The sequence below is a fragment of the Ranitomeya variabilis genome, chromosome 3 (genome assembly GCF_051348905.1).
Source record: "Ranitomeya variabilis isolate aRanVar5 chromosome 3, aRanVar5.hap1, whole genome shotgun sequence".
NCBI classification, from domain to species: Eukaryota; Metazoa; Chordata; class Amphibia; order Anura; family Dendrobatidae; genus Ranitomeya; species Ranitomeya variabilis.
This window is the reverse complement of record NC_135234.1, coordinates 30,131,111-30,155,151: the sequence shown is the minus strand read 5'-3', so window position 1 is coordinate 30,155,151 and position 24,041 is coordinate 30,131,111. Positions and strand designations below refer to the sequence as shown.

The 24,041-nt window shown below is 46.4% G+C and overlaps 1 protein-coding gene across 1 annotated transcript in view; it reads left to right on the top strand.

Annotated features, from left to right (window-relative positions):
* TTC3 (tetratricopeptide repeat domain 3) overlaps nt 1–24,041 on the top strand; it is a 210,500-nt gene that overhangs the window by 42,658 nt on the left and 143,801 nt on the right. The window contains exons 7-11 of the mRNA XM_077293880.1: nt 6,193–6,334; nt 6,447–6,532; nt 12,843–12,937; nt 15,675–15,737; nt 16,155–16,209. Coding sequence (XP_077149995.1) covers nt 6,193–6,334; nt 6,447–6,532; nt 12,843–12,937; nt 15,675–15,737; nt 16,155–16,209 — 441 coding nt within the window. The remainder of the gene's footprint in view (nt 1–6,192; nt 6,335–6,446; nt 6,533–12,842; nt 12,938–15,674; nt 15,738–16,154; nt 16,210–24,041) is intronic.

The window sequence follows — 24,041 nt, the reverse complement described above, 5'->3', positions numbered from 1 at the left end:
GAGAAAAAATTCGCTAATCACAAATATCTGGAGGCGAGGTACCCCTTCCCACAGAAGGACACCAAGGAATGGACAGATCCACCTGAAGTGGATCCCCCAGTCTCCAGGCTAGCAGCACAGACCCTCCTTTCACTGCCAGATAGCTCAACCCTAAGGGACGCAGCAGACCGGCAGGTAGAACGCATGGCTCGTTCAATTTTCGAGGCAGCAGGGGCATCCCTGGCTCCCGCGTTCGCCTCAGTTTGGGCTGCCAAGGCCATCCTGGCCTGGGCAAACAATTTACAAGCCTTCCAAGCATCCGCTCCTGAACTGTTGGACCAAGCGGTTCAAATTGCTGTTGTAGCAGATTACATGCTCCATGCAGCTCTGGATTCAGCAAGGGGAGTCGCGGGGATAGCATCAAATGCCATCACGATTCGGCGTATCCTCTGGCTGCGGGAATGGAAAGCGGACGCAGCCTCAAAGAAGTCCCTCACGCACCTCCCCTACCTCAGTGGGAGACTTTTCGGTGAACAATTGGACACTATGATATCCAACGCCACAGGGGGTAAGAGTACTTCTCTTCCCCAACTGAAACCTAAACGCACTTACAAGAAGCGTAACCAAACTCGATTCCGATCCTTTCGGAATTCCTCTGGCTGGTCCGTCTCACGTCCAGTACAAAATCGTAACCGTTCCCCACGCAGGGACAACTCACGATCGACGCAAAGGTCGGACAAGACCTGGCAGTCAAAAGCAGGCCAGTCTAAGCCCAGAGGAGGAAAATCTCAGACTTTCTCCTCCTCATGACTCACGGACTCCGGAAGACACCACACCAGTAGGCGGCCGACTTTTGCTCTTTCATCAAGTCTGGCTGCCTATTACAGAAGACAGGTGGGTCACGGAACTAGTGTCTTCCGGATACAAAATAGACTTCACCTCCAACCCACCGGACCGGTTCTTCTTCTCTGTCCCCCCAAAACCGCCAGCCAAGGCTCGAGCCTACCACCAAGCGGTCTCCTCGCTTTGTCAATCAGGAGTCATAGTACCGGTACCCACGAACGACCGCTTCCGAGGGTTCTACTCCAATCTGTTCGTAGTTCCCAAGAAAGGAGGCAGCGTACGGCCCATACTAGACCTAAAACAGCTCAACAAATATGTACGGGTCCGTCATTTCCGCATGGAGTCCCTTCGGTCCATCATTGCGTCCATGGAGAAGGGAGAATATCTCGCCTCCATAGACATACAAGACGCATACCTGCATATACCCATTGCACCTGCCCATCAGAGGTTTCTCAGGTTCGCAATAGGCCAGGACCACTACCAATTCGTGGCTCTCCCCTTTGGACTCGCCACGGCTCCCAGAGTGTTCACCAAGGTCATGGCAGCCACCATGGACGTCCTGCACTCCAGAGGCATAGTAGTCGTTCCATACCTGGACGATCTACTCATCAAGGCTCCCACCTTCAAGGACTGCGAGCTCAGTGTCTCAATCACAACCGATACTCTCAGTCGCATGGGCTGGTTAATCAACCTACAAAAGTCATCACCAACCCCGAGTCAGTCCCTGACCTTCCTGGGAATGTTATTCAACACCTCCAGGGGTCTAGTGCTCCTTCCCAAGGACAAGGCACTGGCTCTCCGACTTGCAGTTCGCACCCTCCTCCGCAAACCCCCTCGATCTCTCCGGTTTGCCATGAGAGTCCTCGGCAAGATGGCAGCGGCAATAGAAGCTGTCCCATTTGCCCAGTTTCACCTCAGACCTCTCCAACTAGCCATTCTCAAGTCCTGGGACAGGAATCCCTTTTCTCTCGACAGGGAGTTCCAGCTAACGTCGTCAACCAGGAGGTCCCTGCACTGGTGGCTCAAGCCAACCTCGCTAGCAAAGGGGAAATCCTTTCTCTCAGGTCAATGGAAGGTCCTGACCACCGACGTGAGCCTGACGGGTTGGGGTGCGGTGCACCTACACCACAGGGCACAGGGCAAGTGGTCCCCAGCGGAAGCGACCATGCCCATCAACATCCTGGAAATTCGTGCCATCCTACTGGCATTGAGGGCCTTCCATCACTTACTGGCAGCCTCTCACATCAGGATACAGTCGGACAATGCCACGGCTGTGGCATATGTGAATCATCAAGGGGGGACCCACAGTACCCAGGCGATGCGGGAAGTGTCACATATCCTCCGCTGGGCGGAGGACACAGGGTCGGTTCTTTTGGCGGTCCACATTCCGGGTGTGGACAACTGGGAAGCAGACTTCCTCAGCCGACAAGGAATAGACTCGGGAGAGTGGTCTCTCCATCCCGAAATTTTTCAACAGATCTGTCTTCGCTGGGGGACCCCGGATGTGGACCTAATGGCATCCCATTTCAATGCCAAGGTCTCCAACTTCATTGCCAGAACACACGATCCGCGGTCGCTCGGAGCAGACGCTCTGGTTCAGGACTGGACCCAGTTCCAGCTTCTGTACATTTTTCCACCTCTCCCCCTGATATCCAGAGTGGTGAGGAAGATCAAACAAGAGGGAGTTCCAACCATCCTCATTGCACCGGACTGGCCCAGACGCACATGGTACGCCGACATCGTACAACTCACAGCAGACGCCCCTTGGCGTCTCCCCGACCGCCACGATCTTCTATCACAAGGGCCGTTCTACCAGAACTCAGGGGCTCTCAATTTGACGGCGTGGCCCTTGAGACCTGGGTTCTAACCCAGGCAGGGCTCTCGGCAGATGTCATTGGAACCATGATCAGAGCACGGAAACCAGCCTCTGCCAAGATTTATTACCGTACCTGGAATGCTTTCTTTACCTGGTGCGAATCTCGTGGCCAGATCCCACTCCCTTATTCCATACCCAAAGTACTTGGTTTTCTCCAATTGGGTCTGGAGGCCAGGCTGTCATTGGGCTCGCTTAAGAGCCAGGTGTCAGCCCTCTCAGTGCTTTTCCAAAAGCGTATTGCTACCAAGCCGCAAGTAAGGACTTTCCTTCAGGGGGTTTCCCGATTGGTTCCCCCCTACAGACGACCACTAGAAACGTGGGACCTCAACCTGGTCCTGACAGCATTGCAGGAACCACCCTTCGAACCTCTTAAGGAGGTCCCGCTCCGCCTTCTTTCCCAGAAGGTGGTTTTCCTGGTGGCAATCACCTCGCTACGCAGGGTGTCTGAACTGACAGCACTCTCCTGCAGACGGCCTTTCCTGGCATTTCACCAGGACAAGGTAGTTCTTCGTACGGTCCCATCCTTCCTCCCGAAGGTTGTGTCCGACTTCCACCTCAATGAGGAAATTTCACTACCATCCCTTTGTCCGGTTCCGGTTCATAGAGTGGAGAAGGCTCTGCATACGCTTGACCTTGTCAGGGCTTTGCGTATATATGTGTCTAGGACTGCGTCCTTCCGGAGGTCTGATTCCCTTTTCCTCCTTCCGGAAGGCGGCCACAAGGGTATGCCAGCTTCCAAAGCTACTCTTGCCAGGTGGATCAAATCCACCATACAAGAGGCCTACCGCCTTAAGAATTTTCCTCTTCCAGCCGGTATTACGGCACACTCTACACGGGCGGTAGGGGCCTCCTGGGCCATTCGGCACAAGTGTGTAAGGCGGCCACTTGGACTAGCTTACACACGTTTACTAAACACTACAGGGTTCATACCCAGTCCTCAGCGGACGCGAGCCTGGGTAGACGTGTCCTGCAGGCGGCGGTGCCCTAAGTGTACGGGCCTGTCTGCACAATATTCGTCCATTGCTTCCCACCCAGGGACTGCTTTAGGACGTCCCATGGTCCTGTGTCCCCCAATGAGGCGACAGAGTAAAGGAGATTTTTGTGTACTCACCGTAAAATCTCTTTCTCTTAGCCTCTAATTGGGGGACACAGCTCCCACCCTGTTGCCCTTTCCGGGCTGTTGTATCTGTTGAGTTCTCATATTGTTTCTTGAGCTCGTACATAGTTGCCTTCTTACAGGCATAATTATGTTATTTATGTTACGTTCCTCCTACTGCTTTTGCACAAAACTGGAGAAGGCTGATGCCGTCCAGGGGTGTATACTGCACAGGAGGAGCCACAGTTAATCTTTTTCAGATTATGCATAGTGTCGCCTCCTAGTGGACAGCAGCATAGCACCCATGGTCCTGTGTCCCCCAATTAGAGGCTAAGAGAAAGAGATTTTACGGTGAGTACACAAAAATCTCCTTTTTATCATTTATATAGATCTATTATATATTATACTAGCTGTACTACCCGGCTTCGCCTGGGTTAATGACTGCTGTTAGCAAAATAGAATGTGATAACAAAAATTTATTCTGCACACAAAAAACACAAAACAAATAGATAGAAATGTAATTATTAAAAGGCAAAAACTAAGCTAATAGAAGAATTTCACAACATATATTAGCTTTGTTATACTGAGAATGTCTTTGTTGCCTATATTAACCAATCAGAGCTCAGATTAATTAACTGTAGCAAAATGGAAGCTGAGCTGTGATTGGTTGCTATTGGCAGCCTGATAAATCCCCAGCCAACAGTAAGCCCTCCCCCCTGGCAGTATATATTAGCTCACACATACACATAATAGACAAGTCATGTGACTGACAGCTGCCGGATTCCTATATGGTACATTTGTTGCTCTTGTAGTTTGTCTGCTTATTAATCAGATTTTTATTTTTGAAGGATAATACCAGACTTGTGTGTGTGTTAGGGCGAGTTTCATGTGTCAAGTTGTGTGTGTTGAGTTGCGTGTGGCGACATTCATGTAGCGACTTTTGTGAGATGAGTTTTGTGTGGCGACATGCGTGTAGCAACTTTTTGTGTGTCGAGTTGCATGTGACAGGTTAGTGTAGCAAGTTGTGTGCAGCAAGTTTTGCGCATGGCGAGTTTTGCGCATGGCGAGTTTTATGTGTGGTGCCTTTTGAGTATGTGCAAGTTTTGTGTGAGGCAACTTTTGCATGTGTTGCAACTTTTGTGCATGTGGCAATTTTTCCGCGTGTGCAAGTTTTGCGTGTGGCGAGTTTTCCATGAGGTGAGTTTTGCACGTGTGGCGAGTTTTGCATGTGGAGAGTTTTGTGCGTGGCGAGTTTTCAGCGGCGACTTTTGTGTTTCGACTTTTGTGTTTCGACTTTTGTGTTTCGACTTTTATGTGGCGAGGTTGGTGTATGTGTGGTGAAATGTGCGCTGAGGGTGGTATATGTGTTCGAGCACGTGGTAGTGTGTGGCGCATTTTGTGTGTGTGTTCATATCCCCGTGGTGGTGTGGTGATTATCCCATGTCGGGGCCCCACCTTAGCAACTGTACAGTATATACTCTTTGGCGCCATCGCTCTCATTCTTTAAGCCCCCCTTGTTCACATCTGGCAGCTGTTAATTTGCCTCCAACACTTTTCCTTTCATTTTTTCCCCATTATGTAGATAGGGGCAAAATTGTTTGGTGAATTGGAAAGCGCGGGGTTAAAATTTCACCTCACAACATAGCCTATGACGCTCTCGGGGTCCAGACGTGTGACTGTGCAAAATTTTGTGGCTGTAGCTGCGACGGTTCAGATGCCATTCCCGGACATACATACACACACACACATACACACATTCAGCTTTATATATTAGATATAATCTATAATATCTTTTTTTTATAAAATGAAGTCCAATTTGTGTTTAGCCTACCCTTGTGCAGGAATCTCTCTTGTATTGACCTTTACAGCTGGTGGATGTAGGAGATTCCTGGGAAACTGAAGCCGCAGGACTTAAAGGGATTTCTGGCTTTACCAGTCAAATGTTGGTCACCACTGCAGACAGTGATGTACTGCAGCAGTTGCATGTCTATCATGACAGATCAGAAAGTATAAAGACTTATGGGAAATCAGCAAAGTGGAGGATATGAGTGAATTTTGGACTTTAGTCTCTGGAACCGAGATCTCAATCTGTGCATGCATCGCCTCCGTCGTTTTCCCGGAGTCCACTGCATTGAAGCCATGGAAGTGTGAGGGCTCCGGACTGTCACAAAATGTTGGCGTAGCCCCCGCACTGCCTAACATCCCCTCCTATCAGCCTGGGACTTGCAGTATCGCCCCGCAGCGTCGCACCGCCGGGCACACACTCTACACAGCCCAGGGCCCACAGCATCGCCCAATTCTTGCCGTGTACCCCCCAGCTATATTTGCTTTATAACACGCACCCACATTTTTACTCTTTATAATTTATATGTTTGTTTTTTTTCTTGTTTTCTTCCAGCCTAAGTTAAAGACAAAAATGTCTGCCATAGTTGAAGCAATATCCTGGGTACAGGCTACCGGAGACCAAATCCTGTTCAAAAAAGTCATGGACTCTCAGGAATGTTTTCGCAGTCAATTCCTTTTCACCTTCTTTTACCAATGTAAGTAATGGAGTGACTTCTTAAAAAAAATAAATAAATAACCCTAGTTCTGTCATACGTTGTTGTGATCAATATACTATTTTAATTTTTTTTTTTTTTATCCAACTAATAGATACATTTTTATTGACCAAGATGGGGGAGGAATGCTGCATGTTGACTGATAAAGTAAAAAAACACGCGTGTGACAAATGTGACGAGGTAAGAAACCAGCCAGGTGTTAAAAACCAAGTACATTAGTGACGTCATTTCATTTATTAAAAAAAAAAAGCAAACAAACAGCCAGATGAAATAACAGGATTTTTGGTTACTCACCGTAAAATCTCTTTCTCGGAGCCTTCATTGGGGGACACAGGAAACCATGGGTGTATGCTGCTACCACTAGGAGGCTGACACTATACACAAAAATATCAGCTCCTCCTCCGCAGTGTACACCCCACCGACTGGCACTAGATTAATCAATTAGTGAGCAACCAGTAGGAGAAGCAACAGGTAAAAGAAGAACACACAAATTCAAACTAACAATATAACACAGTGAACAGAGCTGTTAAACTTGGGTGGGTGCTGTGTCCTCCAATGAAGGCTCCGAGAAACAGATTTTACAGTGAGTAACCAAAAATCTTGTTTTCTCTATCGCTTCATTGGGCGACACAGGAAACCATGGGACGTCCCAAAGCAGTCCCAAGGGAAGGAAAACAGCACAGACTCCAGGCAGGGGAACTAACCAGTTCCGCCTGCAAGATCCTTCTGCCTAGGCTGGCATCAGCCGAAGCGTAGGTATGGACCCTGTAAAACTTGGTGTACATGTGAATGAAAGACCAGGTCGCCGCTTTGCAAAGCTGTAGCGCAGATGCCCTATGACTAACAGCCAAGGATGCTCCCACTGCTCGTGTAGACTGTGCCTTAATCCCAGAGCAGGATCCCTGTTCTTAATCCGGTACGCCTCTAAGATTTTCTGGATCCAGAGGGCAATCGTAGTCTTAGTAGCCTGAAGGCCACTACGCACACCCTTGGGAATAACAATGAGAGAATCCGTCCTTATAGGGAGGGCTGTGTAGTCGGAGTCTTGGAGTCTGAGTCAGAGCTAGTGATGAGCGAATATTTTTTAGTGCTCGGAGATTTAGTGTTCTTCGCCGCAGCTGGATGATTTACAGCTACTAGCCTGCTTGATTACATGGGATTCCCTATCAACCAGGCAACCCCCACATGTACTTTGCCTCAGCTGAATGATTTACAGCTATTAGCCAGGCTATGAAAACTAAATCTCCAAGCACTAAAAAATACTCGGAGGACAAATCACGACATCTCGAGAAACGAGTATATTCGCTCATCACTAGTCTGAGCCCATTTTGGTGGAGTCGATGTCATGGGAATTGAGGAGTCGGAGGTTTGGCTTACCGACTCCACAGCCATGCTTATAGGTCCATCCTGTTCAGTGAACGATCCGGAGGGGAAGACAATGTCCTCATTGAGATGAAAAGCGTGGACTACCTTAGGAAGAAAGGAAGGTATTGGCCGCAAAACCACCTTGTCCTGGTAGAGAACAAGGAAAGGTGAGCGATATGAAAGAGCAGTCAGCTCTTAAATGCGTCTGATGGAAGTGATGGCCACGAGAAACGCCACCTTCCAGAGACTTATTGTAGCGGTTTGAAGGGAGGAACTTCTGAGAACCTCCAGAACTAAGTTAAGATCCCAGGGGTCCACTGGTGTTCGGTACGGAAGGGCTGCGTGAGCCACTCCCTGAAGAAAAGTTCTGACCTGAGAACGAGAAGCTAATCTCTTTGGAAAAAAATCAATAGAGCAGAAACTAGGCTGTTCAGAGAGCTAAGGGCTAGACCTGCGTCAAGCACTGCTTGAAGAAAAGCCAGAATAGAAGGGAGAGAAAAAAACATAAGTACGGTCTGATTAGCTTCACATCAATGGAAGAAAGCTTTCTAAGTCCGATAATAGACTCGAGAGGAAGCTGGGTTCCGGGCACGGATGATGGTCTGAATCACAGGCCCTGAAAACCCGGACGCTTTTAGAACCGCGGTCTCAACAGCCACACCGTCAAATCGAGTGACCGAGAATTCTGGTGGAAGATGGGACCCTAGGAAATCAGATCTGGTCTGTCCGGGAGCCTCCAGGGGGTGTCTTCGAGCAGATTGACGGACTCTGCATACCAGGCCCTCCTGGGCCAATCCGGTGCTATTCCAATGACTCCGTTCTGCTTTGATCTTCCTCCACAGCCTGGGAAGTAGGGGGGAGAGGAGGGAACAGATACCCTGATCACCGTTCGCTCTTCCGTATCATCAAAGTGTCGGCGCCCGCTGCGTGAGGGTCACGGGACCTGGAGACTATTTGTGTGCCCTTTCTGTTCAAGCGGGACGCCATGAGATTCACCTCCGAAGTGCCCTACCGTAGGCAAATCTGACGGAAGACTTCCTGATGCAGTGACCATTCTCCCGCCGCGAGACCCTAGCTACTGAAAAAGTCAGCGGCCCAATTGTCTATGCCGGGAATATGCACTGCAGATATTGCAGTAACTTTTTTCTCTGCCCAGAGGAGAATCTTGCTGTCTTCGGTCAAGGCCATAAGACTCCGGGTTGCTCCCTGGCGGCTGACATATGCCACTGCCAATGGCGTTGTCTGAACTCAGGCCCTTGATTCTGAAATGCCCTTGATTCTGCCAAGGAACAGGAGGATGGCTCTGATCTCAAGTATGTTGATTGACAGGGAAGTGTCTTTCGGGGACCATCGGCCTTGGACCGTGAAGTTGCAGAAGACAGCTCCCCAGCCGAGGAGAGTGGCATCGATTGTAACCAGTGAATGGGGACGAAGGATCGGTACTGAAGAATGAGAGGGGAGGACAGCCACCATTTCAAGGACGCTTAGATTAAAGGCGAGATCCAAACTGGACAGCCCAGAGAAAGAGGAGATCTGTTCTACTGGTACAGGATGGTCTGCTGAAGTGGCCTGGTGTGAAACTGTGCAAAGAGGATTGCCTCCACAGCCATCACCATCCTACCCAGAACCGCCATTGCCGAGCAGAGGGAGGGAGACAGCGGGGCCCGAAGACAACGAACCCACCGTTGGAGAGCTGCTCTCATTTCTTTGGGGACAAAGACCCTCGCTTGAAGGGTGTTGAAAAGCATGCCCAGGAATATCAGCCGCTGGGAAGAGACTAGACAAGATTTTGACCTGTTTATTATCCACCTGAGTCGAGATAAGGTATCAAGAATGATGGACAGGCTTTTCTGATCCTATAGATTGTAAGCTTGCGAGCAGGGACCTCATTCTTATTGGTATCTATTTTGAGCTGTCATTTTTGTTATGCTGTAATGTCTATTGTCTGTACAAATCCCTTCTATAATTTGTAAAGCGCTGCGTAATATGTTGGCGCTATATAAATAAAAATTATTATTATTCTGAGCTAGGGAAAATGACGGGGCCTTGACGAAGATATCGTTGAGGTAAGGTATGACCACTAAACCCCTAATCCGTAGGATAGCCATTCCGCTGCCATTATCATTGTGAAGAACCTGGTAGTGGCTGTGAGATTGAAAGGCAGAGCGACGCCCTGATGCCTTGTAAAAATTGGAATATGGAGATATGTGTCTTGGATATTCACAGAGCACAGGAACTCCTGTGGTTCCATGGAAGCTATTACTGAGCACAGGGATTTTATCCTGAAGTAATGTAGACAAACGCTTTTGTTCAGTAATTTGAGATCCAGGAAGGGCCGAACCGACATATCTTTCTTTGGAACCACAAACAGGTTTTAATAGATACCTGTAAAACGTTCCTGTGGTGGAACGGGGATGATGACATCTGATCTGCAAAGAAAGGTGAAGGCTGCGAAAAAACCCTGAACCAGAGAGGGGACTCTCGAGGGGGGTGGATTGGAAGAACTGATTTTGGGTCCTTGAGTTTCACTCTATTTTGTGTCTTGATGATACGACTTCTCTGACCAAGACGTCTTCGACAGAGGCGAGCCAAGCAATCATGAAAAACAGGAGACGACTGCCCACCCTGGGAGTATCACTGGGCTGCGGTGAAATGTCATGCTGAGAACCTGCCAGGTCTGCTTCTAGAAAATCTGCCCTGCCGTTACGGAGTTGCCAAGAGGGTGTCAGTTTAAAAGAAGCCCTTTTTCTTTTCTGTCATGCTTGCGGCCTCTCCTAGCAGGAGAAATCTTCTGCAGATGTGATGCACCGAAAGAACAGAAATCTACGCTTCAGGGGAGGACTCCGAGCTTTTCCCTGAAGAAGGAGAGAACTTGTCCCTCTGGTAACGTCCTTTATAATCTGGTCCAGCCTGGTACCAAACAGTCATGATCCCTGGAAGGGCAAACTTGTGAGGCATTTCTTAGAACACAAATCCGCCTGCCCAGCCTTTAGCCAGATGGCCACTGTAAAACTGGACTACTGAGCAGCACATAATGCGGCGTCGAAGGAGGCAGATACTACATACTTTCTTGCATACAATATATCTGGTGAAAGATCAGCTAACTCGGCAGGAAGAGCTCCAGCGAATATGACTTGCCGGAGTGGCTTAGCCCATTCAGATATCGACTTAGACACCCATGTAGTGGTAAAGGCAGAGCATAATGTATTGCCCGCCGCTGCAAAGGCCGACTTGGCAAAAGACTCTGAGTCTGTCATTAGAGTCCTTGAGTGATGCACCGTCCAGAAGTGGAAGGACTGTATTGGTGGATAACCTGGAGACCGGAGGTTCTACTGTAGGGGAGACAGTCTGGTTTTCAGTTAGATCAGAGGCAAAGGTATACAGGATACTGAGTTGCTTCCCTCTCTGGAAACGTCTGGTAGGGTTTTCCCGCCCTCTGGAGGGGACATCCTGAAATTCCTTATAGAGAGGGAAACACACTAGGAGTTGGTCTAGATCATGTGAAGGACACCGCCTGTTCCGCTGGTTCCATAGAAATAGCTTTGATATTAAAGTTCTGATTGACTGCCACAATAAGACTCTGGACCATGTCTCTCATGTTAGAGGCTTGATCAGAGTCTAGGTCCAATGCAGTCTTGGAAACCACATCCAAATCCGGCTCTGCTAGCGAGTCTAAGGAGGAGGACCGGGAGGAAGCTGTCTGTCGAGAGGGGCCAGGAGGGGACCTGAAGTGGAAGGATCCGGAGCGACTCTCCTACCTAGTCCTCTTGCAGCCATTACTGATAGACAGATGTTGTATCTGGAGATGTGGACACGTACGTACGTAGGGGGGTCGGCGCGAAAACACAAACACTGGCCCCCAGTTATAAACTAATCTTAATCTTGTTTCTTCTACTCCTTTTTAATCCTCTTCTGCTTGTTCTAATTTTCTCTCACTTTCTGGATTGTGACCTGATGGAAGAAAGAGTACCTCTCCTTTTCTGACAATGTCTGTAAGTTACCCTCAGACATCCGAGCCTCATGAGATGTCTGTTCCTTTTGAAGCCTTCAGACTCTGGTGGGCGAGCAGGTAGGAGTGGGGAGCCAAGACCATTCCTCGGATCATCTAAACACTCTTCGTGTGTTAGGGGTTAGGGTCCTGCCGGATAGACAGATGAGGATACGTGGTGGCAGTTCAATCCGTACTCATTGTCTATAAGTGGGAGGACAGTGTGACTGTTCACACTGTTTCCCTCCATTGGTAGAGGAGAGCAGATGCTGAAAAAAACTGAAGGGAAAAAATTACTGGAAAACAATGAAAACTGAAGTAGATATATGGGTCTAGTAAAGGACCCGAGTCCACCTGCTACTTGACACTAAGCTAAACTGATTAATTTTGTGCCAGTCGGGGTGTACACTACTGGGGAGGAGCTAATTTTTTTTTGTATAGTGTCAGCCTCCTAGTGGCAGCAGCATACACCCATAATTTACTGTGTACGCTAATGAAGTGATAGAGAAACTTCAGTTATTTCCTGCTGTTATTTAACGCAGGCCTCTTTACTAAAAGTTTTTCAGTCTGTCAACAGTATGCTCAGAAAGTGTACTGTATATGGGAGTCACCTTACTCTACCTTGACAAATTATATTGGGAGGATCGACCGTCTGGAATTTTAACGGTCACTCGTTTTGTTATTCTTGAAAATCTGCTGACAAATAATTTTGGCTTAGATAACACAGGATCGATCGTCACCATAGAGTTTTGCTTTGTATGGGGAAATCGGAAGGGGGCTATTGGCCAACAGCTATCTAATGTGGATGGGGGCCAATAGCGCTGAGCTGTGATATTGGTGATTATAGAGCGCGTCTAAGACCTCTCGTCATTGGTTCCAGCTTCTAGTCCATCTCTTTGGGGTCTTTTGATTGGCTGTTGTTCACAACGTAAGGTTATCGTAGGCCAATTGAGAAGTCTATGTCAGTTCCATTACAGGAATGACGGAATGAAAGTACAAACTACTAAACCTTCAGTGACAAAGATGAATCAATCTGGTTGAAATTAGGCTGTGTTATGTGCATCAATTATCAGCCAAGTGGGGGCATGGGGAGTCTCGAAGATCTGTACTCTAATATCGGTATCCATCATGTTCCAGGAATGTGAAAAAAAGAAGCGCTGCGGAAATGTTGCCTTTGAAAAAAGACAGTACGACTACGCCGTGAAGTTTTACACTGCTGCAATGCAATACAGGTAACTTTCAAAGTATACAATTGGGCACACAAACCACCACCAGTCTGTTAAGGTACCTTCACACTAAACGATATCGCTAGCGATCCGTGACGTTGCAGCGTCCTGGCTAGCGATATCGTTTAGTTTGACACGCAGCAGCGATCAGGATCCTGCTGTGATATCGCTGGTCGTTGAATAAAGTTCAGAACTTTATTTGGTCGTCAGACCGGCGTTTATCGTCAGGTTTGACACCAAAAGCAACGATACCAGCGATGTTGTACGCTGGTAACCAGGGTAAACATCGGGTTACTAAGCGCAGGGCCGCGCTTAGTAACCCGATGTTTACCCTGGTTACCAGCGTAAAAGTAAAAAAAACAAACAGTACATACTCACCTGCGCGTCCCCTGCCGTCCGCTTCCTGCTCTGACTGAGCGCCGGCCCTAAAGTGAAAGTAAAAGCACAGCGGTGACGTCACCGCTCTGCTGTTAGGGCCGGCGCTCACACAGTACAGGAAGCGGACGCCGGAGGACGCGCAGGTGAGTATGTACTGTTTGTTTTTTTTACTTTTACGATGGTAACCAGGGTAAACATCGGGTTACTAAGCGCGGCCCTGCGCTTAGCAACCCGATGTTTACCCTGGTTACCCGGGGACCTCGGCATCGTTGGTCGCTGGAGAGCGGTCTGTGTGACCGCTCTCCAGCGACCAAACAGCGACGCTGCAGCGATCGGCATCGTTGTCGCTATCGCTGCAGCGTCGCTTAATGTGAAGGTACCTTTACCTGCGGTATCTCCCCAGGGGTTTGGTGTCCCCCACCCCTGGATGTCATCACAAGCCACTTATAGTAACATATGGCTCAGTGAAGGGAGGTACACTGGCCCCGGCTTCATCTACTCACCCGACATAGGTTGGCTGTGGCTTGTAATCACATTCCTGGCTTACGGAATCAATGAAGTCCCTTTCTTTTTCTTTTTTTTTTTTTTATTTCTACATGATTACAAAATTCCAGAAAGTAGAGGAACATAATTGTGAACCTGTTATCTTCTTGGCTACTAAGTTTGCCAAAATTGGATGTATCTCAATGTTCTCCAGCAACAAAGGGAAGTTAGCCTGTAAAATTGTTAGTACGTTCATATATAATAATTATAATAGTAGTAAAAAACATAACATAAAAAAAAACACATGGTGGCGAGCTGAATTCATAGTTATTCATTAAAAAAAATAAAAATAAATAATAACTAAATTTAAGGAACCCAATCTCTTGAACTCGTTTTCTGTGTTTTTAAAGATTTTTTTTCCATTTTGCATAGTTTTTTTTCTGTTTTATATTTGTAATTATTATTTTTTTAAATATATTTATATTCAACAAGACACAGACTTGGAAAAGGAAATAAAGATTAGCAGATTACAATGATAACTAAGTAAATAGGTTTGTGATATATCTGTAACATATTATGGGGATATACAAATATCTTACATATATAACAAATAATAATTATTATTATTTATTGTTATAGCGCCATTTATTCCATGGCGCTTTACATGTATAATGACCCTGTATGTAACCCCTTTTCTCCTACGCCTCATTGGGGGACACAGGACCATGGGTGTTATGCTGCTGACACTAGGAGGCAGCAGCATAACACCCATGGTCCTGTGTCCCCCAATGATTGGCTCGGAGAAAAGGATTTTATGGTGAGTACACAAAAATCCCTATTTCTCATGTACAGCATCATGGAATTAATGGTGCTATATAAATAAATAATAATAATAGTGATGATCTAACAACAAACACCCAATCCCTGCATGTGTTACACCTGTCGAACAGCCGCTAGATATGGAACCGCGGGGACTCTAACATAATTTTCGAGCACACTGAAGTCACTCAGTTAGCACCCGAGCATGACCGGTAACACCTTATCCCAGCACGTTCGATTATTACTATTAACAAACTAAAATACAAAGAGGGATACATACAAGACATCAAATTAGACAGATGGGAAAGAGGATGAGTAAAGACGTTAGAGGTTGGAGGCTGAAAGGTGACATACGACCTAGTGAATAAGGTTCCTAAATATTCCAAAGTATCCAGAAGGTGTCCCATGGGGACCAAATGAGGTTGAATCTCTCGACCGTTTCATCAGAGCAGCGATATTCGCAATTTCTGATATCTTTGAACCCGGTGTATAAGTCATTTATAGACAATGGGAGGTTTGTTTCCAATGAGAAGCTATCAAACATCTGGCGGCCGTCAATATCTGTAGAAGTCTAACGGTTCTATAAATTTTGCGAGAAGATATTAGGTAAAGAGAGTTGAGGATCTGATGATTGGTCTAATTCAAAGACCATTTTCATAGTTTTCTAAGGGTTATTTCCTATTCTCTGCTTGTGAAAACAAATCCGTTTGCAATTCGCTGCTTATTAATATTTGCATCCATTCCTGAGATGTTAGCACTGTGCATGCACGGCCACTGCTGCTAGACCGCTGCGGTGGCCGGTATCCTAGGCAACAAACTGTATGCAAAAGGTTAGCTCAAGAAAGCTGCCGATTTGAATAACTAATGACAAAAGTGCTGGTTTTGGAGAGGTAAAGGAGAGATGTTTGGGGAAAAATACACAAAACGCTTTGAGAAAAGGATTGCTTATTAGCATCTGTGCCTCTTTTTCTTTGAACACACTTTGATATACCTTTCGTAATGTTTTACTGGCTGCAATACAGTTTCAGATTACTACTTATTGCCGTTCTTTCTCTTTCTTTAGCCCCCATAATCATATCCTGTTCAGTAACCGTGCTCTCTGCTTCATTCGTATGTATGATTATTGGTAAGTTGTGTGTTGCAGTTACAGTTCCCATTGGTGGACAATTAAAAATGCATTAGGGCAAACTTATATTTAATTGCATAATAAACAGGCAATCCTTGCACGTGTTGCACCCATCGAACGGCCACTAGAAAACTTTTTTTCGAGCACGCCAAAGACCCCCCAGTTAGTACCTGAGCATGCTCAGATAACACCTTATCCCTGCACGTTCGCTCATCACTACTGGGCAACTATTGAGAATAGCCCTTTAATTCTGTTTTATATATGTATACATATATATTCTAAGATTTTAGTTTAAAAAAAACCTTATCCTGATGTATTAGGAGAAAACCAACCCATACATAAAACACATAAATACATAAAGATGAATATAGCTACATGTAATAGACTGTGATTTCTTTTTAACTAATTGTATTATAGGAATGCATTGAGTGATGGGAAGAAAGCGGTTGTACTTAAGAACACCTGGTCAAAGGTGGGTATTGTCAGCATTCAGATTTATTTATTTTATTACATACAGAAAACATCTAAAAGGATTTTCTCTCCGCATCATAGGTCATAAATGATTGTTAACACCACTTAGCCAAGCCTACCATTTCTCCTTGCTGCTGCTCCGTTCATGAGATTTATACAGGAACAGCCGTGCACTTATATGCTAATTATAGGGGTTAAAGGGAACCTGTCACCAGGTTTGGCTGATAAGAGTTACAATCATCAACTTTAAGGCCTGATATACAGCTTTCTATAATGCTATATATCTGCCCCCAACCCGACCTAGAAGAACTGAAAAATAACTTTTATTATACTCACCTGAGGGGCGGTCCGGTCCGAGGGCTGTCGCTCTTCTTGGCCTTGCGCCTCCCATCTTTTTATGATCGCCGTCCTCCTTCTTGGTTCGTGGGGATGACGTGTCCCTTAATCACCGGCACAGTCTGCTCGGCACCGCGCTCCTGCGCAGGCATACTTCTCTAACCCGTTGAGGGCAGAGCAAAGTCCTTCAGTGCGCAGGCGCCGAGAAAGGTCAGAGAGGCCCGGCGCCTGCGCACTGCAGGACTTTGCTGAAAGAAGTCACATGCATGAGATTTCTGAAATCTTAGACTTTGCTGGTACTGTCAAACGCAGCTGAAACGTTGCATTACAAAAACATGCTGCAAGAACGCTTTGTGTGAACTTAGCCTAGGAGAGCTCCAGTTTGTAGCTTGGGAAGAGTGATGGCCGTTCTTGCATTCATCACCCTACACTCTCTTGCGTGTTGTGAGAAGGGTGAAGACATCTCCTTTTCCCCCTCCCCCCATAAGAATTAGATAAAAAAAATATAATTGGGGAATATCTTAATACTGGAACTGTTATGCCTGTAGCTAAACCATGCGTTGTGTTACGAGTCGCTAAAAACGGCCGACACATGAGTGATGAAGGAGGTGCTGTGTTTTACCACTTCAAAAGGGGTATAGCCTCCTTGAACATATATAACCTATCCACAGGATATGTCATAAATATATAATGGCTACTGATATCACCTTGCTGATCAGCTGTTTTGACCAATGTCCTAAATGTGAATGAGGAGCAACATGACCATGGCTGGCCACTGACCACGTATTTGTGGGGACCCCTGATCAATTGGACAAAGTATCAGACGTAGCAATTCCCTCGTGGGTGTTCAGTTGGGATGTGAGATCGTTAGATCCGTTTGATCCACATGACATTGCTAATTGATATTCTATCAATGCACTTGCGGACACAGACCGAAAAGAGCAGCTGTGCAAGAACAATATATGGGCCCTTTGCAGCCCAAGAGCTCCTAAAAATGCAAAATTGCACCTGCCTTGGAGGTATAAATGGGCCCCTTTGCATCTTGGGCCCCTGTAGGTTGCCCCAATGATCTGTCCGCCCCTGTATCAATGGGGAAACGTCATTAAAGAAGCACTCCTCCCATCAAAGATACAATTGCTCATTTTGCCTTTCTACCCATCTAATTTTTCTCTTTTCCATTAGGTCTATATGACATCATGTTATTAAAAACTGACAAGCTGAATCCTTCTAAGCTCTATGTAAAAACAGGAGATCAATTTTCCCTGCATGAGTCACTGCAAAAGTGTCTGGTGGGGGGAGGGAGCAGCTGGGTCAGGAGGTAAAGAGGGGAATCATTTTTGCAGGGACAAGAGACTTCCTATTTCTACACAGAGCAGAAAAAAGAGAAGAATTGACTGGTAGAAAGGCAAAATAAACAATTTAAGTACACAGTGCTTTATAATATGATGACTGCAATATTTCTCCTACGCCTCATTGGGGGACACAGGACCATGGCAGCAGCATAACACCCATGGTCCTGTGTCCCCCAATGATTGGCTTGGAGAAAAGGATTTTACGGTGAGTACACAAAAATCCCTATTTATCCTATGCCTCATTGGGGGACACAGGACCATGGGTGTTATGCTGCTGCCATGGTCCTGTGTTCCCCAATGATTAACTCGGAGAAAAGGATTTTATGGTGAGTACACAAAAATCCCCATATTCATAGGATAAAAACGTTGATGGGAGGAGCAGTGCTTCTTTAACCCCTTCATGACCTATGACTTATTACTACGTCATAGGTTATGTATCCTCCTTTGATGCTGGCTCTGCATCTTTTCCAGCACATCACAGCTAATCAAGTCAGCTGTAATTGCCCCTTACAGCTGTTGGTGGAATTGCGATCCACCCACGGCTGTTAACTAGTTAAAGAAAGCCCCAAGCAATATCGGTGTACATTTGTGCCATCAAAAAACCAAGCAATTGTTTCAAATGGAACATTGATCTTATACTATGGGCAAACTTTATCAATGTGTTTGTCAAAGTTGGTATACTGTTGAGGGAGGATCTAAAGTGATCCTTCACGGTTAACTCAGTGATTTCCAAATTAATCTACAAGGCGTTGCCGGCAACTGAAAATGACCAGACGGAGACGTGTGTCTCTGTTTGGGGGGGATCAAGCTGATCTCTCTGGCCCCTGTTTATTGTGTATGACTTTTCATAGTCATAGAAATTATACTTCAACCAGTCAGCATAAGAACACGCTCACAGTTCTTAACCTATAACAATACAGGAACAGTCTGTGCGTCAAACTCTCGTAGAACAATACACCCTCAGTCTCATGTCCTGTGTAGATTGCAACAATCAAGGTCTCATCAAGGTCTCATAACAGCTGTAAACTTTAGCCTACTAACAAAATTTATATCAAAACAACAAAATGGAGTCGAAAAGCACAAAAGGGAGAATCTTTCTTAATTTGTCCTTTCACATTCCCCCCTAGATAAATTTTGTTAATTAATGTCCAGCATCAGAGGTACTATCCCAAGCTATAAGCTTGAGGGGTACTGGTCTTCACATGGCTGTTGCGGCGTACCCGTCCCCCCTGTATACTAGAATTTACGAATAACAATTATTGATAACAGTGGTGGGGATCTTTTGAAGATAGCCATGCTCTTGGCTTCAACATCTTCCTCAGGTAACTTTGTGAAATCGATGTAGAGAAGAGCAGGGGTGGCAACGCTTTTGGTTTCATCATTAGTTGTCTTAGTGCAGAATTTACTAATACATGCAGAAATACACCAAAGAACAAGTTTTAGTGTTACATACATGGCAAGGATAAAGGCAACAATATATAACAAACTTTGCAAATTTCCAGCTATCCAGCCCCCAAGTCCATCAAATCAATTGGCTAGATTAAGAAAGGAGAAGGTGTCTGCCCACCAGCTGTCCTTATTACGGTCATTGTCTTTATTATATTGATCTCTGAGTCTTTGGATGTCCTTTAACTTTAACTTCATAGTGCTATTGGGATCTATATAATAACAGCAGGCAGGTCCAATAACCACACACATACCACCCTGTGCTGCTTTTAAGTAATCCAGTACTACAGTGTATTAATTAGTGACTATGATAAGTTGGTTTTGGACAGCAACAGTAGTATTAAGTATATCCAATATATCCCAAATTTGATCATCTAGAAAATCTGTGGCCCTAACCAATTTATCCCACATTTGTGTAATCATAGGGTAAATGGAAATAGAACTGACAATTTTATTGGCTATACCCAGCTGTACTACTAATCTTTCATAATATTGGACAAACTTATTATTCAAGGATATTGGGGAAATTAGGCTATCCCATGTGGTTACCAATATTATTATATGGAAATACGAAAAAACCAAAACATTATGTCCTCTTATTTGCTACTAGTCTGTTTGACCAGCTTGCAGTGCGATACGTTGCTCCACGTCGGCCTTCCTTCCATCTTTACTGACATAGGAGTAATGAGGACTTGGTAGGGACCGTCATACAAGGGTTCTAGTCCATATTTTCTGACATGGCTTTTCACGACCACAAAATCACCAGACTTCAAGTTGTGCCAATATCGGTTTCTGCTGAATCTGGAAGGGAAGAAGAAACTAAAACATAGATGTTAGCAAGATTTTTAGTAAGCTGAATAACATATTGAACAGCACGGTCAGTTTCTTCTGACAACTACTGAGGCTGGAAATTTGCAACTGGGGGCCTAGCACCAAACAATATCTCATATGGGGACAGGCCATGTTTTGCCTTAGGGGTAGTGCAAATATGGTACAGTACAATGGGTAGGAGCTCTGGCCATGGAGCCGTAGTCTCCTGCATCATTTTGGTCAATTGTCCCTTCAGTGTGCCGTTCAGCCTCTCAACTTTCCCACTGGATTGTGGATAGTACAGAGTATGGAGGGCTACAGTGGATCCAAGCATCATCAAAACCTCCTGATACACATAAGAAGAAAAGGCCGGGCCTTGGTCACTTTCAACGACTTCTGGAACACCATATCTGCATATAACTTCCATCACCAGTTTCTTCGCTGTAGTCTTTGCAGTCATGTTGGTAACGGGGAATGCTTTCGGCCAACTGGAGAACACGTTGACAACCACCAGACAATATTCATACCTTCCAGACTTAGGCAACGTGATGTGGTCCACTGAGCCTTTGGAAAGGATAGTCGGGCTTAGCAAGGTGCTTCGGGGGTACACGTTGAAGTTGACCGGGATTGCAGGTCTGACATATGTTACATGCACGGTTGAGTACTGTCAGGACTGTAGAAATACCTGGAGCCCAGTAGAATTTTTGTACCAGGGCTAGGGCCTGGTTTTTTCCTCGATGTGTGGGCCGATGTGCCCACATGGCAATAGCAGGGTACATCCACTTAGGGAGACACACAAGTTGGTCCATTTTCCAGAGACCATTGTCCATACATGTTCTATCAGCCTTCCACTGCTTCACTTCTTCCTTTGGGGACATTCTCTGCATCGTCATTAAGCGGTCTCGCGGGGTCCGACAGAAAACCTCAGGCTGGCGTAGATCATCAGCTTCCTGTAGAGTCAGTGTTTCTTGTAACTGTTTACGCTGAGAGCGTGTGGTCACCATATCTGGTATGGTCAGGTCAACGGGTAGGAGAGCAGCAGCTTTTGCCTATCCGCAAAGGCGTTACCAACAGTCTGTGGACTGTTCCTAGGACCGTGCGCCTTGACCTTGATAATGGCCACCTGGGTAGGTAATTTGATTGAGTCCATGAGGATTTTAACAGCTTCAGCATTCTTCACTGGAGTCCCGGCGGTGGTAATAAACCCTCGATTGGCCCATTGGGCTCCGAAATCATGAGCAATACCAAATGCATTCTGTGAGTCCGTGTAAATATTAGCCCGCCTGTCTTTGACCAGAACACATGCAGTAGACAGAGCCTGAAGTTCTACTTCTTGTGCTGACAGTGAGGGAGGGAGTGCAGCTGCGTGCACTACACCGTATCCAGTGTGGAACCTGCCAAAATCATCAGCATATCTTGAACCGTCTTTCAGGGCATTGTAGAGAGATTGCATTATGCGGGATGCGTCCGGTATCCACTGACGACAATAAGTACATAGTCCAAGAAAACGCTGGAGTTCAGTCTCATCTTTCGGAAAAGGAAGGGAGCTGACGGCTATTTTTCTTTCTTTTGTGAGGTGTCTGACACCCTGAAGGAGACAGTGACCCAAAAATATCACATGACCAAGGCAGAACCGAAGTTTCGAGGCCGAAACCCGACAGTTCAGATCTGCCAGATGCTTGAGGAGGCTAACAGTGGCAGCAATGGCTTCCTGCTCTGTTCGTGCACACAACAAAAGATCAGCCACATACTGAAGCAGCGTGACATAGCGGTGATTTAACTGCCAGGGTAAAAAACACTCGCCCATATTTTTTGCAAACTGATTGGGACTGTTTTGGGCCCCTTGTGGCATGGCATAACTGTCCGCGTCAATTGTCATCCCTGATAAGTGAATGCAAACAGAAACTGGCAAGGCATTGGCGAGGTCGATGACTGTGAACCAAGCAGCATCCTGAGATATCTGGGACAAAAGAGTATGGTTCTGCAGGCATTATTGGGGGATCTGGGCCTATCAGCGCCATCATAACCGTAGGAAGGGCATGTAGGATACAGGGGTTATATAACGTGAGGACCATCTGACCATCATCTTGGAATTGTATTCTGGAGCAGAACTGTGATAATAAATCTGCCCCCAGTAAATTTACCGGACATGAGGGAGAGATTAGGAACTGAACAGTAACCTCAAGGAAAGGACCCACAGGGTTTTGTAAGAGTATATTTATTGGGTCTGTCATCTACTCTAATTAAAACAAGCTCTTGATCTGAGAATTGACATGGCGGGGCTGGGGAGTGAGATTCCCATACATAGGGTTAAAGAAATATTCGAGTATGAGACTGGATTTGTGTACGGTGGGAGGAGGGCAGGAGCTGGAGTCTGTTACGTGGGCCACTGATAAGGAACGAAGCTGCATCCTTGCAGCTGTGGGGGGCTGAGATTGGAGCAGAAATCACTGCGGCCACTGATTTAACCTTTAATTTCCCTGCTGATGCAGAGCGGGGTAAGTTCTTAAAACCTTTTTTTACTACTTTTAATGCATCATCCGGAGTGGAAGTCTAGATATCAGGTCTGACTGACATTATTGCCTCTTTCAATTCAGATTTAAGGCCGGACATTAAAGCTACTACAAAAAGGTGTGTATGGGCTTTTTGTTACAATGAGAATCCCAGATCTTTAAAGGGAACCTATCACCCCGTTTTTTTCGGTATGAGATAAAAATACTGTTAAATAGGGCCTGAGCTGTGCATTACAATAGTGTAGTTTGTGGACCCCGATTCCCCACCTATGCTGCCGAAATACGTTACCAAAGTAGTCATTTTCGCCTGTCAATCAGGCTGGTCAGGTCGGATGGGCGTGGCTTCTTCCCCCAGATATTGCGTAGTTTTCCGTTGGTGGCGTAGTGGTGTGCGCATGTCCAAGGTCCCCAATCCTGCACGGGGGGGTGAAAATAGCAGCGATGTCCGTTATTCCATTGGTGGTCGGTGGGCGCGGCCATCTTCCTTTGGCCGCGCGTGCGCAGAAGCGGCGCTCTGCTGGCCGCGGCTTCAGGAAAATGGCCGCGGGATGCCGCGCGTGCGCAGATGGAGATCGCGGCGGCCATTTTCCTGAAGCCGCGGCCAGCAGAGCGCCGCTTCTGCGCACGCGCGGCCAAAGGAAGATGGCCGCGCCCACCGACCACCAATGGAATAACGGACATCGCTGCTATTTTCACCCCCCCGTGCAGGATTGGGGACGTTGGACATGTGCACACCACTACGCCACCAACGGAAAACTACGCAATATCTGGGGGAAGAAGCCACGCCCATCCGACCTGACCAGCCTGATTGACAGGCGAAAATGACTACTTTGGTAACGTATTTCGGCAGCATAGGTGGGGAATCGGGGTCCACAAACTACACTATTGTAATGCACAGCTCAGGCCATATTTAACAGTATTTTTATCTCATACCGAAAAAAACGGGGTGATAGGTTCCCTTTAAATACTACCATAAGACGCCCATAGAACTTCTCGGCAGCCCAGGATATATTGGTGCCTTGGGGTTAAGGGGCATAGGGCTTACAGTCGGGAGTAGAGGCTTAATTTCCTGGGGAGGGACCATATTATCTAGCAGGGAGACCCCCTGTCCCAAATTTTTAATTGTTTGCTTTCCTGACACATTAATCTCAGTCACTTTCTCAGTTCCTTCTAGTACCACAAAACATCCAGTTGTTGAGGGAGGATTTAAAGTGATCCTTCACGGTTAACCCAGTGATTTCCAAATTAATATATAAAGTGTTGCCGGCAACTGAAAATGACCAGACGGAGACGTGTGTCTCTGTATGGGGGATCGAGCTGATCTCTGGCCCCCGTTTATTCTGCATGACTATATCACAGTCATAGAAATTACACTT